Source organism: Priapulus caudatus, unplaced genomic scaffold, assembly GCF_000485595.1.
Source record: "Priapulus caudatus unplaced genomic scaffold, Priapulus_caudatus-5.0.1 Scaffold88, whole genome shotgun sequence".
Lineage (NCBI taxonomy): Eukaryota > Metazoa > Priapulida > Priapulimorpha > Priapulimorphida > Priapulidae > Priapulus > Priapulus caudatus.
The window spans coordinates 515,456-532,539 of record NW_014577149.1 but is presented as its reverse complement, the minus strand read 5'-3'; the positions used below and the strand labels follow the sequence as shown (position 1 = coordinate 532,539).

Genomic DNA, 17,084 nt, shown 5'->3' with positions numbered 1-17,084 from the left:
CGTGCATTGTGGGGCGCGACGCCGGCGCGCGACGCTATAAAACAGAGAACTGCGAGATCGCGCGTAAAAGCGCGGCATCTCTATCGTAGTTCATCCAAGGGTATCGCTGCTCGCACATGTCGTCTTCTCTCCTTCTCTGCTAGCCTGAACCAGGCTGCAAGACATACGCCAGTACACGGGCCATTCGCTGCATGATCGTGTCGTGGAGTCACTTCTCTGTCTGCGCTGCTTGCTACAGAGAACGTTACAAGCTCAACGATTCTGCAATGCAGTTCGAGGACGTGTCCACGTAGTAAGAGCTCTCTCGCCAATGATCACCACGTACGCATATATAATATCCAGGGTTAAATAATGCTATGCTTCTTTATTGAGATAATAACAATAATGTAATAAAGAAAATACAGAAACTTCTTAAATAACATATAAAATGAGGATAACGATCCTTTATGACCTTACTCCTCATTAGTATTTCCTGATTGTAAAACGACTTATCCGAACAAGCTAGAAGCTCTCATAGTTCAATGCAGTTACGTTGTTGGTAGATTTCGTGCAGGTCACATCACGAGGCTACGTATACTTACATGTCTGGGAAAGAAATATCCGAAAAAGCAAAAAAGGACCGGCTGAGACAATTCGCCGACGCGATTTGCTGTCACACACGGCGGCGACAAACCACTGTCAACGTTGCCCCGAGCAAAAAAACACGTGTCACTCGTCCTCCTCTCCGCCACTGCCGCCTCACGAAAACACACGATCGGCCCACTCGGGTCTCTGCCGGCAGTATAACGCCGCTTTTCCTTCGATAACGTTCACAGATCGACTGAACAGCGCCGGTGGGTTGTTCGTCATACATGCAGCACATGCGGCCAGCGGACGCTCACTGTCTGAGCGCTCTCCCCTGACTCTCTTCCTCTTGCTTACACGTCTAGGTGTTTGTACTACACAAATATCAAGTCGCGTACACAGACGCGCGCGCGAGAACGCACGCTGGGCCCGCCATGTGCTGCGGTATCGCGGGCAATATGTATGCTGCTAGGACACACCCACGCGGCCAGATTGGTACGGTATCATTGGTTGCAGAAAGAGCTCAAGCGAAGCCAACGAGTAACTGCGCTCGTTAGAGATAGGTTTTTACACAAGCAAGAGGCGAATTGGGACTGGCGATTTAGCATGTGCAGTAAGCTAAGCGGTTTCTCACGGGTACACATCTCAGTTTAGCTCAACCAAAGCCGCACTGTGGCCTGCAAACCATAGGGCAATGCTCTCCAGGAAATCACAAGTCTCTGCAAATAGAGCCGGGAAGAAGAATAAGTAGTAGAAGACAACGAATAAGAAGACGAAGAAGAAGAAAAAAGAAAAAGAAAAAGAAAAAGAAAAGAAAAAGAAAAAGAAAAAGAAAAAGAAAAAAAAAAAGAAAAGAAAAGAAAAGAAGAGAAGAAGAAGAAGAAAGAAGAAGAAGAAGAAGAAGAAGAAGAAGAAGAAAGAAGAAGAAGAAGAAGAAGAAGAAGAAGGCAATTCCATGCTGGGAGGACTAGATAAGTAAAATCTAAATTCAAATAGTTCATGACAAAAGATGTTTGCAACTGCAAGCAACCTCATTAAGTTATTGAAAACAACTTTTTACTGACATGGCAGTGTTGATTTTTCGAATTTTACCATAATTCATTTAAAATGTGAAAAATTTTCTAATTTTTACTACAAAATTGTAGTCAGGTCTCAGGGGAGAGATAGTGATCCGTTAGATGGCGCATTATTAGTACAAATAAGTTTGTGGATATTAGAAATCAGTTAACGCCTAACCTAACCCTAATCCTAACCGCTAATCGTAACCCTAACCCTACCCCTAATTCTAAAATAAAAACAAAATTAGACAAAAATACAAAATAAAATAAATAAAAGACAAAATTAGCCAATCACAGCCGTCCCCTAGCGGATCACTATCTCTCCCTGTGCAAAATTTCAAATTTTGTGCCTAGAGTGATCATCTCATATTCTAGCTACAATTCATCAATGGAAAAGTAAAATATGCCAAAGCAATCTTTAGTTTAACCAAATCAATGCCTATTATTTAGAAAGGTTCTTTCAACACACATGAAAGAAAAATTACTGAGTAGTGAAGCATGGTAATTTAGTGTCATGTCAGTCACGAAAAGTTATAATTTTCTCCATATCTGACCTACACCTTTATCATTTTTGAAGATACTCATGAATGATTCTCTTAGTAATGACCATAAGCTACGCAGAATGAATAAATAACGGCTTTAACTCTGATCAGGACAGTACACAGTATGCTACTGAAAACGGTCACGTCAGTCACAGTGTCACGTCAGTCACACATTGTTTTTATTTTTATCTAGGATCTTAAAGTTAAGACACATCTGCCAAACTTTGCGTTAAGCGACCCGAAAGAAGAAGAAGAAGAAGAAGAAGAAGAGGAGGAGGAAAACGACGACGACGATGATGATAATGGTCATATGATAAGGAGGAGAAGGAGGGGGAGGAGAAAGATCGACCGAAATAAAAGAATATAGAAGTTTCACGTCCAGGGACATATGAACACGGCAGAATGTGTTTCCCCAATGGACGGCCAAATACACACACACATAACTGTAGCAATCAAACTGAAACAGGAGAGGAGGATATTGCATACACAAGCAAGTCCATTCAAACTTCCTCCAACCCCGTTCCCGAAGTTTCTCCTCAAATCATTCTAGCAGCAATGCATCGCGTATCAAACATTTACGGACGCGCGCTCGGTCAACAGCTGCGGGAACATGAGTGGACACATTGGGGGTCTAATCCCAGCGGTACCAGTAACAACACACAATCTGCCCCACGCAGACATTGTGTACACCCGGAAAACAGCGATAGGCGCCTCTACATCTATTCCCCATCGCTCATTTCTCGTCCAACTCTGCCCACTTCTACTCCCTCTCCATTTTCAATGCACACACTGTCCGTGGATGGGTCTGCATGCCTGCGGGGCTGACTGATCACGCCAGGATGGGGCGAAAAAACTTCCGTGCACATGTGGCCAACACACGCGATTTCAGATGTGAGATTATAGCAAGAAGAGTGTAAAACGTGTATTAAAATAACACGAACCTTTGTAATAGTGCCGATTATTCATCGTTTTTCTATTGCGCAGACACGGAATTTTCTATTGTTCGGATTTTTCTGGATTTGCGACCATTTTCCAGTTCATCCAGTATATGGTTTTGAGTACAAGTGTTTACAAACTATTTAATAATTGATCAATAAAATATTGATCATTTTATAAAATTGCAGAAATTCACCCAAAATGCTTAAAAGTACATCACAGTTGGAGGGCTGCCGAGATTTATGCTCGCACTAATAAAAGCCTGGCATAAACACCTGCCTGGCATTACCAATGCAAGCATGGCAGGCAGGAGACAGCGGGACAAACAAACAGAAGCGAAGCAGGCGCTCAAGAGCTAGTTCTGTAAACACTGAGTTAGGCCAGGACTGAGTCACCAAACGACAGACGCAGCCTGCTAGGGCGTCACTCCCCAATGCTTCCACGCCCACCACGCCTGCCCATTACACCCGCATCACCCAGTGCCATTCAGAGCGCAGGCATCATCCTCTACCTTCTGAAATTGTGAGCAGCAAGGAACGACTGGTTTCGATACGTAAGATCATGTTTCCACGAGCCTGAGGCTGCAGATGACACCAGTGCCCCTGCTAAACAGAGATGCAGAGTGACACACGGTCGCCGTAAGTACAGTGACGTTACATTCCGCTTTTATATAAACCTTCACGTTTTGCCACAAAGCAGTGTTGATGTTGATGTTGAGCGGTATAGAGACGGTTGCTATTGTCAAGTGGGCGTTATTAGCAGTGGAAATCTAATCAGCCATATCAGCCATGACAGCACGGTCAAACTTCACATGGACGAAGTCATCTTAATCAAACGATTTACTTTACAAATTTTGCAATATCTGATGAGCACATTTAGATAGTTTCTCCATTTCATTGGCTATACCACGGTGACTAACTTCTAGGTGAATAACGTTGTAGGTTTTTAACAAGAGCCGCAGAGCGTCTGGGCTCATCTGAGGTCTGTTGCTACGGTTATAAACGTAATATTTAAGTTGTGCGTAGTGACTTTTGTTAGGCGCAGATATATGCAGATACGCAGTTGCGTACACATCATTTCAGCAACCTTCTGCATTCTGCATACCTCCCAAATCCCATTGGTTGATACAAATCGCGTGCTTGATACTCCTATTTTATGGTGCATTGTGACCCTAACCCTAACCCTATTATTTTTTTAAGAATTAATTGTTGTAAAAATTATTTGTTGTTATTAAATTGTTGTAAATAAATCATGTAAATATTTGTGTTAATTGGTAAAAAATAGAATAAAGATAGAAAAATACAGAAAACAGGTAAATAATAAAAAATCAGATGGGATTTGATCCAACGACCTTTGAGCCGTGATGCCTGTGCTGTACGCGTTCGGCTATCCGGGCTTATTGGCTTTCTAGATTATGGATTTGCCATGAATATGACAACACTGTGACGTCATTGAGGCAGTTCAGGAATCCATGTTTAACCCTCCTCTTGAGGGTCAAAAGGTTATCAGACACTTACTCTTCGCACGTCAGTGAAAAGCACATTTCATGGTCCTTTCAATAAAGTGATAAAAATGGTAGGTCAGCGCTGAAACAAAAAAGATTTTCACTCTGTCCATTAGGCCATGTCCTCAGACAATGCCTGATATCTGACCTTTCCCCCACTGCACTTTGACCTGTGACCTCCAATTTCGCACTGGTGATGGGTTTCCTGCCCATCACACTATACACCGAATATTAAGAGCATAGGTCGAGCCGTTAAGAATTGTGCCGCAATTCCGTATTTCCTCCTATACCTTAAGTTAAGGGGAAAATATTCCCCCTTCGTTTACACATCTTGACCTTTGACCCTTGACCCCCAAATTTGCCATCCTGAGTCCTTTTCACGATCCCCCCGAAGTCCCGAATATCGTGACCGTACGTCGAGCGGTTAAGATTTGTGCCCAACTGTTGACGGACGGACGCACGCACGCACGCACGCACGCACGCACGCACGCACGCACAATCATGCGATTGATGATTCTACAAGCTGCATCTGACTACGTCAGATGAGCTAGAAATGGGTTTTGTATTGGGAATGTACAAGCAGATCCAAAATGCAAGAGCTGATGCTAGTTACACGTGTTCCAACACAAAACCATTTTTTATATCGAACCCTCTAATGGGTGGTCGGCACTTGCTTACTTACACAAACGAATAATGTATACTCACATATTTGTTGCATGCATGCTTTATCGGGTAGCAGAGTACTTGTATAGGTAGGTGCCTGTTGATTACTATGTAGACTCATTCAATCAACAGTTGAGCCTCTTTCCCCTAAGCCAGAGAAGCTGGCTTTACAGTTATTGGCATTATATTCTTGCCACATGCTCGCACTTTTCCCTGGTAGCTTTTTCACCAAGCACATTCCAGTTTGTGGGCCAACATTTGGCGACCAGATTTGGATGTGTCACGCCCATGCGTACTAAATCTCCAGTACAGAACTTGCCCTGATTAAGCCATACATTACTATATGCTGCAATTGAGGTATGTGCGAAGAAACTTATGGAAAATACTGCTCCAATATATGCAAAAGTGACTGTAACCAGCTCTAAATATTATTTTCTTTATTAATGATTAGCTAATTATATGATTCAGTGGGGGTTTGGCACTTGGAGTGCCAACAACCATGCCAACATATGTAAACTGTTATATAACGTTTATTACTTTGCAACATGGGTTATGCAGAATTACAACATACTAAAATGTATATCAAATGTATGAACTATATGTATGAAATCAGTTTTTTTTCTTCTGAAAATCAGTTTAGAATGAATATATGCAGAGTGGCTGACTTGAAGACTGTATAGTCTATACGCCCTCCCTCGCTGTATTTATTTAAAAAAATTTTGTGATATATGTAACAATGTAATATACTTGAAAGCGTAAATAAATTTCAAAATCTAAATCTAAAATCTAACATGTATATATATATATATATTGTGGCGGTGGCACCGGTCACCACGGTTCCCAGCTAGGTAATTGTGAGGTAGCTCACTGAGAACCACAGGCAGGGTATGGGTAAATGTTCTGTGTTTGGATTGTGTAATTATTTGTGATGTCTGGTGTCTATTAGTGTGCGTTTTCGTGCTGTTTTGCCTGCTCACCAATTGATAGATGTGTATAGTCGAGTCCCTACATGGGGCAGCCATGTTGGGTGGGTTAGCCACCCCCTCTAGCGGCGGAGAGTGGCGCGGGAGAAATGAACGGCTGACACTCTGTGTGAGACTGGAGTGACACAGCTGAGTTCATCTCGAGAGTTGAGAGAGGTAACACTCGAGTTCGTCTCGAGAGTTGAGAGAGGTTGGCCTCGCAGAATGTAGCTAGTTCACTCTATATGAGCATGGAGTTCCTGACCTGTATTAACGCAGACGTGGGAGCCAGGGGCCGGCGTGGTGCGGGGTAGGGACGGGGTGCGGGTTCCATACTACTACGTTCCCATGTTGGTCGGCCAAGCGACAACCCCCCTATGGTCTGTGGAATGTTGCAACGCACTGATTCGAGCAGTGGCTGTTGGAGGCATCCGAGGTTACTTGTGTCACGTGTGTTCTCTATAGCCGGCTGGTACTGCGCTACTCGCCCACGAACGTTCGGGATTCTTACCCTTGATCAGAATGAGTTTGGGGTTTGATCTCCATTAGAGTGTCGGAGTTTGAGCCAGATTCCGGAGTTTTTCAGTAAAACTCCGGAATCCACACCATTTGATAGTCGAGGGAGTGGTTTGTAAACTCCGACGTATTTCACGAGCTGAGAGCTGATATGGTTTCAGACCGGTAGGGGAAGGCTGGTATTGCTTGTGTTCACATGCTACGCGGCACGTGATGAGTGTGAGTCGTTCATTTCAGGTCAGGGAGTGAGTACAGGGAGTGAAAGGTGATCCCTGATCACCTGTAGAGGTAAGGAGAAAGAGAACAAGGTGAGTGGCACTGAGTACTGTGGTTTTGTGAAACACCATGCATTCATCTGTACAGATCGTGAGGGTCGTATATCGATGAGGGTAGTAGTCTTGAGCCTGCGCAGACATGCACTGGAAATACTGATGGGTGTATTACTCCCTTTGTTTTTCTTAGTTGCTACCGAACGACAGTATGTCCTGTGCGGACATGTCATCCGCCCCATCTAGGGATAAGGCAAGGCAGCCCGGGTACGAGTATCCGGACGGAGATGGCGTCTAGAGGAGCGAACACGATGGAGATGCGACCCGGAGGGGATGCGGAGATCCTGGAGGTGGAGATGGACCGTCCGTAGAGACAGGCCCCCACCTTGGTATCGTCCCCGGTGAGGAAGGAGGAGTCTGCCCTGATGATTGACCTTCCGGTGACCAGGGAGGCAGCGTTGGCGATCGGCGAGGATCGGCCGGAGGTGGCCTCCAGAGAACCCTGCAATGTTGACTGGAGGGTAGTCATTGCTGCAGCTGCCGGGGAAAAAAACGAGCGAGCTGCGCATTCTCTGGAGTAGGGACCAGCGAGGAAGGGCAGAGCTCTTCGAGGCCTGACTGCAGGACGACAAATTGGATAGAAGAGCCAACACTTCCCCGAGTCTGATGAGCGAGGAAAGGGGACAAGCCAGCACCGAGATAGATCCAGCTGGGCTCCTCCATGCCGAGTGCCGGTGCACCGCCAGGTACGTTATTGGGATCGACCTGACGGTCGATCTTGAAGAGGGGAGGAGTGTGGCGGTGGCACCGGTCACCACGGTTCCCAGCTAGGTAATTGTGGGGTAGCTCACTGGGAACCACAGGCAGGGTATAGGTAAATGTTCTGTGTTTGTGATGTCTTTGTGATATTTGTGATGTTTGGTGTCAATTAGTGTGCGTTTTCGTGCTGTTTTGCCTGCTCACCAATTGATAGGTGTGGATAGTCGAATCCCTACATGGGGCAGCCATGTTGGGTGGGTTAGCCACCCCCTCTAGCGGTGGAGAGTGGCATGGGAGAAATGAACAGCTGACACAGCTGAGTTCGTCTCGGGAGTTAAGAGAGGTAACACTCGAGTTCGTCTCGGGATATGAGAGAGGTAGGCCTCGCAGCATGTAGCTAGTTCACTCTGTATGAGCATGGAGTGGAGAAGCCGGTTGAGTTGTGTGTGGAGACTGGAGAGTATGGTGACAGCTAACATACGTGTACTGGTGGTACAGTACATCTGTATAGCCTTTGTTTATACACCGAGTTGACATTTATTATAAGACGTAACGTAAGGCCAGCAGAGCAGGGTGGGGTGGCTGCAACCCATTGTCATGTTTGTGGTATGTCGTCCCTCGTCCGGCATTGTTGACTAACCACGCTATCGCACCGAAGCCGGAACGAACGCTGGGTTGGGTACTACGGAGTGTGCGCAGTAGCGCTGAGGCACTCTGGTGGCTAGCGGAGTCCGGGTGGCGATGATACGGCCATTTCAACGCATCCGGACATACTAGGTGAGTGTTCTTACCTAAGGTTACTGCTAGTCACTACATGTCGACTGGTGGCGCCATCGGGCGTCACCGAAAGACCACAAAACGCTACAATATATATATGCTAACTTTAAACTTTGCAGCCATGACAAAAAATTACATCTAGCTTGATGGAAACTTTTTTTCGTTACTCTCTTATTGTAAGATTAAACAACTTTAGCCTATACTTGGCCAGTAAGGCAACAGTTGAGAACGGTGAAAATATAGAAAGCTGCAGCCCGCAGCAAACTGCCTAGCAGAGACATCTATTGGCAAACTCTAGCAACAGAGCAGAATGCAATGCGGCTGGTATGAAACCAGTAGCAGAGAAACCAAACCATTACGCAATTAATGTTTGATATCTTACAGATCCAAAGCTATAACAGCGCCTACAAAATTTAGTTATTGCCAGGTTTTAGTTAGTATGTACAGAAATCCAACTTTCTGACAAACCAGGGCATGCCTAAGGCAAAGGCAACAATCAACAGTGAATGTATACATTCTTCGCACAGAAAGTGACGTGAATAGGTCATCGCACTGCAAGTAGTACTAGCTGGTACCTCACAGATCCACTGTATGCACCACTTACAGTGAGTGATACATACTAGCTGCAGCCGCGACAGGCTGCAGGGAGAGATCCTGTTGCACACACACCCCCTACACACGACTACATAATGCACAGCTGCAAGCGGCATGCTGTATCACCATCCGTCCACAACTAAATGACACGAATAGCAAACTGCAAGTGCAATTCGAACAGACTTCTGAATATTATTGTGTCTCTAGTTATGATTTTTTTTAGCAAAATGTATAATGTGAAATGTTAACAACTTTAAATCACGAATTTATATTTTCTTTTACATCCAGATACTTAGGCACAACATACCAAACTATCCATATTGATTCACAGTAAACACACATACAGACGTATTCACACACACATGCACCCTCACCCACACGCAAGCACACGCGCACGCGCACGCACACGCACACGCACACACACACACGTGCAATAAACTGAGCACCAGCATAAATAACTTTTAAGCACCTAAACTGGAGTAAAGTATGAATAAAATTACAACATGGAATTCAACATGGACATCACACAGTTAGGCAAATACCTGTAAAGTGTTGAACTGACAGTCTCACAGGGGTATATATTCCGTGTTTTACTGGTTCAGATGTTATCGACTCCAACTGCCATTCTGTCTTAGGCGGGTGTATAAGTTGATTATGTTTTGTCAGTCTTGTCCTTCCTTCACTGTCCTTTCTTACTCACTATGACAACAAATGAAATACAATATTACAATAGAAATTTTTAATCTATCATGTAATGAAGCACCAGTCTTATCATCCCATCAATTTTAACTACAACACGTTAGTACCTTGCCGTATACATAGTTGTAAACTAATTTGATAAAATCAAGCAAACGGTCAATGCTTAATACTGTTTCATACCAAAAATAATGTGGAATTGGCTGGTTTCATTGATTCTTATTGAGTTAAATGATTCAGTTACTTGTTACTACAATTTTGGATGCTGTGTGTATATTTAAACTGTTGATTTAGTTGTGTGAAATATAAATACACTAAAATACAATTACTCCAGGGACTATTTAGTAGTCAATAAAGCATTCTACGGTTGAGCACAAACATTCCCCTCTTAGTTGTGAACAAGGCTAGGGAAAATATTGCACGTGCTTATATAAGTGGGACATTTGATCATATACATATTGCAACTGCTTTCCCAGTTCTACTCACGTGTGCGCTATACATTACAACTGAACACGCTTAAAAAGTAGATAGGAAAACGAATCATTTGCTTGCAGCCTACATACTGGAAATCGATTTCATATACCATCCACACTTTAGGTTAAAACAGAAACAACCAGCTAACCGATAGAAGAACAAAATCAATAGAACAAAATCACTTTGTAAGATAAAACACTTACCGGCCAGCTCTACACACCTTGCACAGCCCAGAGACACAGAGAAGGAGAGACGGCCGAGGATGCAGGACACGAACTGTGCAGCTGCCAGCAGCAGGGCCAGAGATGCCAGTGCTCGGTACCCAGGGGAGCTCTGTTTATTTAATACAGACCCACACTGCCTGAAACAGATACACTCTATTAGTTCATCATTTCAAAACAGTTGCTCAATTTACAGACTAGCTCTGCTAAAAACACACCCTTCGCCACAGGAACAGAGTAACGACATGTAGGCAACCAGTTACAGTGCACACTTTTAAGCCTTGTTTTCCGAACGGAAGGCATATGGCACTGTAGCCAACACTGACGGAGTTTCACAAACTCAGAACTGTCTATTTGGTTTCGTAGATGAAAACAAATGCCTTAAGGCTTTTAACTACAGCAGAAAAACAGCACGAACTGTTAGAAACTATCAAAAAAATGCAGCATCACACATTGGTGCTAAGGATTCTTACATCACAATATTCTTGCCTAGATATAGCTCTCTAATTTTAAGAGTATTTCATATAGACGTTGTGTTACTATGACAGCACTGTAGTGTACGTGTCTCAGCCACATTGCATAATTTTGAGAAGATTATTGCTGGCATGTTTTTAAATACCAGTACCATTATAATAGATTTTGACTGCAAGTTGTCTGGTCTTTTATTCTCAATGTCAACCCTTGTGGTAATACGTATGAAGGAAATAGTAAAACTTCATTAGCTAAAAATGTTTGGAATTGGCTTATTTTAATTTGATAGCATTTACAGACATTGGACTAGAATTTGTATACTAACAAGATAGAAGCAGCGACCTCCACAGATTCCTAAGATTTTGCAAACTTGTTTCACACCATAGATAAACAGGTGAGTTATTAATATATGTAAGTAATACTCTTGCAAATTTAGTAGTTGTAAGTACTGATTTATGAGATTAAAAATGTTATGTTTGGGGTGTAGTTCCACAGGCACTTGGGACAGAGTCAGTAAAAACTGAAAATAATATGAACGCACATTCACAAATACTACCGTACCCACTACATCTCAATTACAGTTACACTGTTGTGTCACTGTATATCAACTTTCCTTCATAAAAACTAATGCCGAACGCTCCCGCACTCGCCGCTGCGAGTGTGCTGTGTCGCCATGATAATATATATATATATATATATATATAGTTTTACACTTATATATATATTATCATGGCGACACAGCATCTGTCCCAAGTGCCTGTGTGTAGTTCTAGCTGAGTATTAACCACTACAATTACAACTATTATCCATTAATTAATCTGGGGGTGGAACCTGACATTGGTTACTGCACTGGTTTTACATCCTTTGTTGTTCTTCAACAACTACATTACTGGAGATGGGACTGCCATTTTACCAATCCATTTATCAGCCATGAGGAATTAACAGTCCCTAATGTTGAATGGCAACTTTTTATACCTTGAAAAATTCATTTCTCTGACTGGGTTTTGGAGCCGCAACCTTGTGTGTGACAAGGAGACACACTAGACCAGGGTGCGAAATTAACGAGAGTCCGGAGTCAAATACTCCCCGATTTACTGGCGGACTCCCTGATTTGACATATGCAAGAGTCCATGTGACTCCCTGAAAATTCTGCCATACTAACTAGTTCGTTCCCGAGCACGGCCTCGCGGAATTGCCGTATTTTTCAGCTAATGTCCAAAGGAAATTTGGCAGACGTGCAACTGCATGAATCTTAAAAATAAGCACATGCATTTTGTTAATATCTTTAATTTTAAACCTCAGACTGCAGACTCCCTCATTTTTCTGCAGACTCCCTCTTTTTGAGGGTAGGGAGTCCCTTGGACTCCCGTGTTCAAAAGTTAATTTCTACCCCTGCTAGACAATATACCCAGTTGACTGTCATTTTAACAAAGAGCAATACATTCATGACCATTTCTTCAAGCTGTTGCAATGCCTACTTAATCATTGTACTTATCCCAGATAGACCATTGCCAGCTTTTCACATGGAAACCCTTGCAATATAGTGGTGCACAGTAACAAACGAGCCTGAAACTTGATTAAATAAATATTGGAGCCCTATTACAATCAGCTTTTTATATGGGACTGGTGTCATTGGTCTGCTTACCATAGAACAAATGGGTCACATGCTAGCAGCACTGCAGATAATGCTTTACATGGAACACCAAACAAACATGTTACAACTTCTACGTTGTAGTGTGTCGAACTTATGCCAGTAAATGATATTTTTATCTAAAATTAATAGACCTATGTTAACAATCTATCATCTACATTGTCTTTCATATCTAGACTACCTATAACCTTGTTGTCTACTATTTTTACTATTTTAGTAAGGTATATTACTGTGCAATGTTTAGCCTAGACGTGATGCGGCCATGATGACGAGGCGCGCCGAGGATTGACACTTTGTGTCTTCCAATCACAGCCTACGCTGCACTAGTCTTTTATATTTTTAAAGATGGGGACCCATTGGACCACCAAATCGCCGATCTCAGGAACTAGGGCATTTTGCTATGCTAGAACCGTTTCCTACGATAGTTTGCCACAAACACGAAAATAACACGCTGTTTAGCGCACTGCGCTACGTCCTTCTATCGCATTTTCGCATCTCCGTAATCAGAATAAGCCCCACCTTATTCGTTGATGGGCATGAACGGGGCGTCACCAACGTGACCATTTACTGTACCTACTGTCTTTCGCCAGCCTGTTTACTTTTCGTAAATTATAAAATGCCCGGCCGATGCATTTCGCATCGAAGTGGAACATTTTCAGCATTTTCACTCGCTGTCGGAAGTGAACGAGTGCATCATTCATTGAACATTGAAGTTTTAGATAAAATTAAATAATTCTGAAAATCACTAACCACGCTACTCGATTCTTTTAGCCAATGAACGTAGCTGTGTGTGACGTCTTGCCCGCACGCTTTATGCTTGGCTTAGCGGGCCTCAAAATGGATATCGAGGAGGCACGCACCTCGCAACACGCATGTTTGTTTACATATAGCTTTGTAACATCAGGATGGGTGGTGAGTTCTGCGATGATAATCTCGTCATTTCTCAAAATTTCTTAAGGTGCATGAAACATTTTACCATTTTAGTGGTGTCAGTTAGTCACGGATATGTCACAGTAAGTACTAACCGTATATGTTTCACATACGTTCACCTATTTTGCTCACAGGCAGTCAATCATTGTGAAAAATTGTGTGAATATTTATTTTTATTGAGACGTTCCAAGTGCCTGCGCTTTCAACAGTCTTGTATGTCAATGCACGTGCGTCAAGAGCCACAAACGCAACACAATTTCATCTCTGTTATTGTTTAGGCCTGAATGCGTGATTGATCAAGGAGGGGGTGTAGACCAAATAATTCTGTCCCGTATAACCTTTTTTATAGTTTGGTGAGGGTTATATTGGGACAGAACGGGATTCATTGAAATTTTGTGAGATCGCATGCAAAATGCATGCGCTGCTAATGCAACCTTTACGCTGCTATTGGCGCAAAAAAAACCTACCGTTCCCTTCTACATGGCTTTACCTTGCTACTGATATGTGTATACATTCACTTCAATCGTTATTTACTTCTTAAAAGATTGTTTTTGCAGAAACCCCGCTTCATTAACTTTAGTAAATTACGTTGGCCATTTACAAACAATCAGACCAATCACAGCGAGTCTTAGAATAGCCCCTGGTTCTCGCTTGTATCTGTGGCGCTGCAGGAGGCCTGATAGACTCGCTGTAATTGGTCTGATTGTTTGTAAATGGCCAACGTAATTTACTAAAGTTAATGAAGCGGGGTTTCTGAAAAACAATCTTTTAAGAAGTAAATAACGATTGAAGTGAATGTATACACATATCAGTAGCAAGGTAAAGCCATGTAGAAGGGAGCGGTAGGTTTTTTTCCGCGCCAATAGCGGCGTACGGGCCGCATTAGCAGCGCATGCATTTTGCATGCGATCTCACGAAAGTTCAATGAACCCCGTTCTGTCCCAATATAACCTTCACCAAAATATAAAAAAGGTTATATGGGACAGAATTATTTGGTCTAGGAGGGGGTGCAGTTAAGAAGGAGACATTTTCTTTAGGGTTCCGAAAAACACAATTCCACGTGACAATTTCATGGGTCATTTCAATTGGAAGCTCTGCATAATGGACCCCCAACAAGCCCATTGACAGACTAGTCAAGAAATTCAAAAGTCTGTATATTGCTCTTATTTAGCGCCGATAGATGAAAAAAGTCTTCATTGTTATCTTCTAAAACTACAGTACAGTCTACAGACCATCCGCTGAATGCTGTGGAGACATGTGCCAACAAGTGTAGGATCAACAGCAAAGCTGTACCACGCAATCTTGTATCATGTCTCTCTGGATTCGATAACTAGCATGCCATGAGTATGAGCTCTAGTAATAATAGTAGTAGTACTAGTAGTAGTAGTACCAATAATGAATAAACTGTTAGAAATACGTCTAGCTTTTTGATCCGGTGTCACGGTCTGAGATTACCCCCAGTCTGAAATTACCCCTAGCACCTCGTGCGCATGCGTGACGCATGCGCAGTAGCGCTGGATAATGAGACTGCCGCGGCCAGTCTGAGATTACCCCCAGTCTGAAATTACCCCTGCAAATTATATCCTGTGTGCCCATAGGTGGGTAATTTCAGACTGGGGCGGTAATCTCAGACCGTGACACCGGCCATGCGCCCGTTGCCGCACAGGCACACGCATCCACTCGAAGAGACTGCCTGACTATTATATAACTGATGGCCAATGGTTGTAGCTGGTGTTGTGGCTTGTATGTACGGTTAGGCCTAAACGATACTTTGTCAACAAAGGTTGGGACTGCGACTGAGACTGAAACTTACAGTGATACAGTCTTAGTCGCAGGCACAATCTTTGTTGACAAACTGAAGTGAATGCGAGCCAACAACATTGAACATGATATTATTATTATTATTTATTGTATTTATTGCCGGTGTTATAATTTGATGCATCACGCTAAATGAATATATATTTAATCAATAAGCGATTGAGTATTCACATACTTATATTTATCCTCGTGGTATCGGTCATTTTTTCAAAACGTTGAAGCTTCGGACACCTTGTCGGACATAACAATACATAAATATAATTTCTTCGATAATAAATACATGAATGGTGGCGCCGCCCAGCGAAAGAAGCGATACTTAATATCACGTGTTATCATTTTACTTACATTAAACCATTTGTCTTGCCGACTAACTCATTTAAACGATGCTCTCAGTAGGTGGGAATATTAAAAAAAAAAATAATTACGCAAATTTTTTACTGGTAGTTCTAAAAACAACAAAATGAAATTATTCCTGTATTTCGATACTATCGTCAACGTCAATGACGTTGTAGGTCTTTTCTTTTGGACACGAATGTAAAGAACAAAGCACGTATATTAGGTAAGTAGGCGGGGGCGTAACTAAGATGAAATGGATGTGTACGCACACAGGCGGGGGGTCTGTGGATCCTCCCCAGAACATTTTGAAAATGTAAATCGCAGGAGATGGTATTTGAGGCACTTTTGAGTAAATGTACAACCTTCATTCTGACTACGACAATTATCTTTTTAGTAGAACTATTCTCTTCATGAGCAACAAGATGTGATCACTAAAGATCACTATAATTAATCATGTAATTTTCATTTTATTATCAAGACATGTTGAACTAACGCACATTCTTAAACTCGCTCTTTCTCTCTCTCCCTCTCTGTGTGCGTGCATCCGTGCGTGCGTGCGTCCGTCCGTGCGTGCGTGCGAGCGTATGCGTGTGCGGGTGCGTGTGGGCGCGTGTGTGCTCAAACACACACATCACTCATTACACATCACATCACATCACGGCATTGTTTAAGTCGCGTTCATTATTCAATGTGTATGGGTGACCACCGCTGGGATGAGGGCGACAGCAAAACTCTTTCTTGGAATTATGAAAAAGCTGCAAAAGGGTTGTAACCTGCTTTGTCACTCAATTATATAATTTAACCTATGCATCAGGGGACGTTTTGTACAGACGCGCGACTATGAAAAAATATTGTTAGTCTAACAGCTAGCCACCAAAGAAACCCCCCCCCCCTAAATCCGCCACTGATGTAGTAAGCTTGTGAGTAGAGATATCTCAATAGACATACGTCGAGACGAGGACCGGTCTACGCTGGATGACAGTGTGTAAAAATGGTTAAATCAAGAGATCAAAAATTCGTTTAAAATCAATGAAAAATAAATTCACGCTATAAACGCTAAATAAAATATAACGGTTCACGGTAAATAAACAGATGCTTTCACGTTAACGCTAATTTCTATCAGGGTATCACGAGTCACGCTAGGCAAAACATCAGAAGAATTAATATTTATAAGGCTATAATATTAATAAAGCTTTAATATCAGACTTTGGATTTGTCGTTAGTGTTTACTCTTGATACAGTGGCGCGCCGCGTGGGTGTTATTTGTTTATAAACAATTTAGTCTGACTGACTGACTGACTGTCTCTCTCTCTCTCTCTCTCTCTCTCTCTCTCTCTCTCTCT

General features: G+C 42.7%; 1 protein-coding gene across 1 annotated transcript in view; it reads right to left on the bottom strand.

The window, feature by feature from the left end:
* LOC106804800 (MAGUK p55 subfamily member 7-like) overlaps positions 1-980 on the bottom strand; it is a 28,847-nt gene extending 27,867 nt beyond the window's left edge. Inside the window, exon 1 of the mRNA XM_014806147.1 lies at positions 582-980. Within this exon, the coding sequence (XP_014661633.1) occupies positions 582-583 (2 nt within the window). The 5' untranslated portion in view covers positions 584-980. The remainder of the gene's footprint in view (positions 1-581) is intronic.
* Positions 981-17,084: the final 16,104 nt, after the last annotated feature.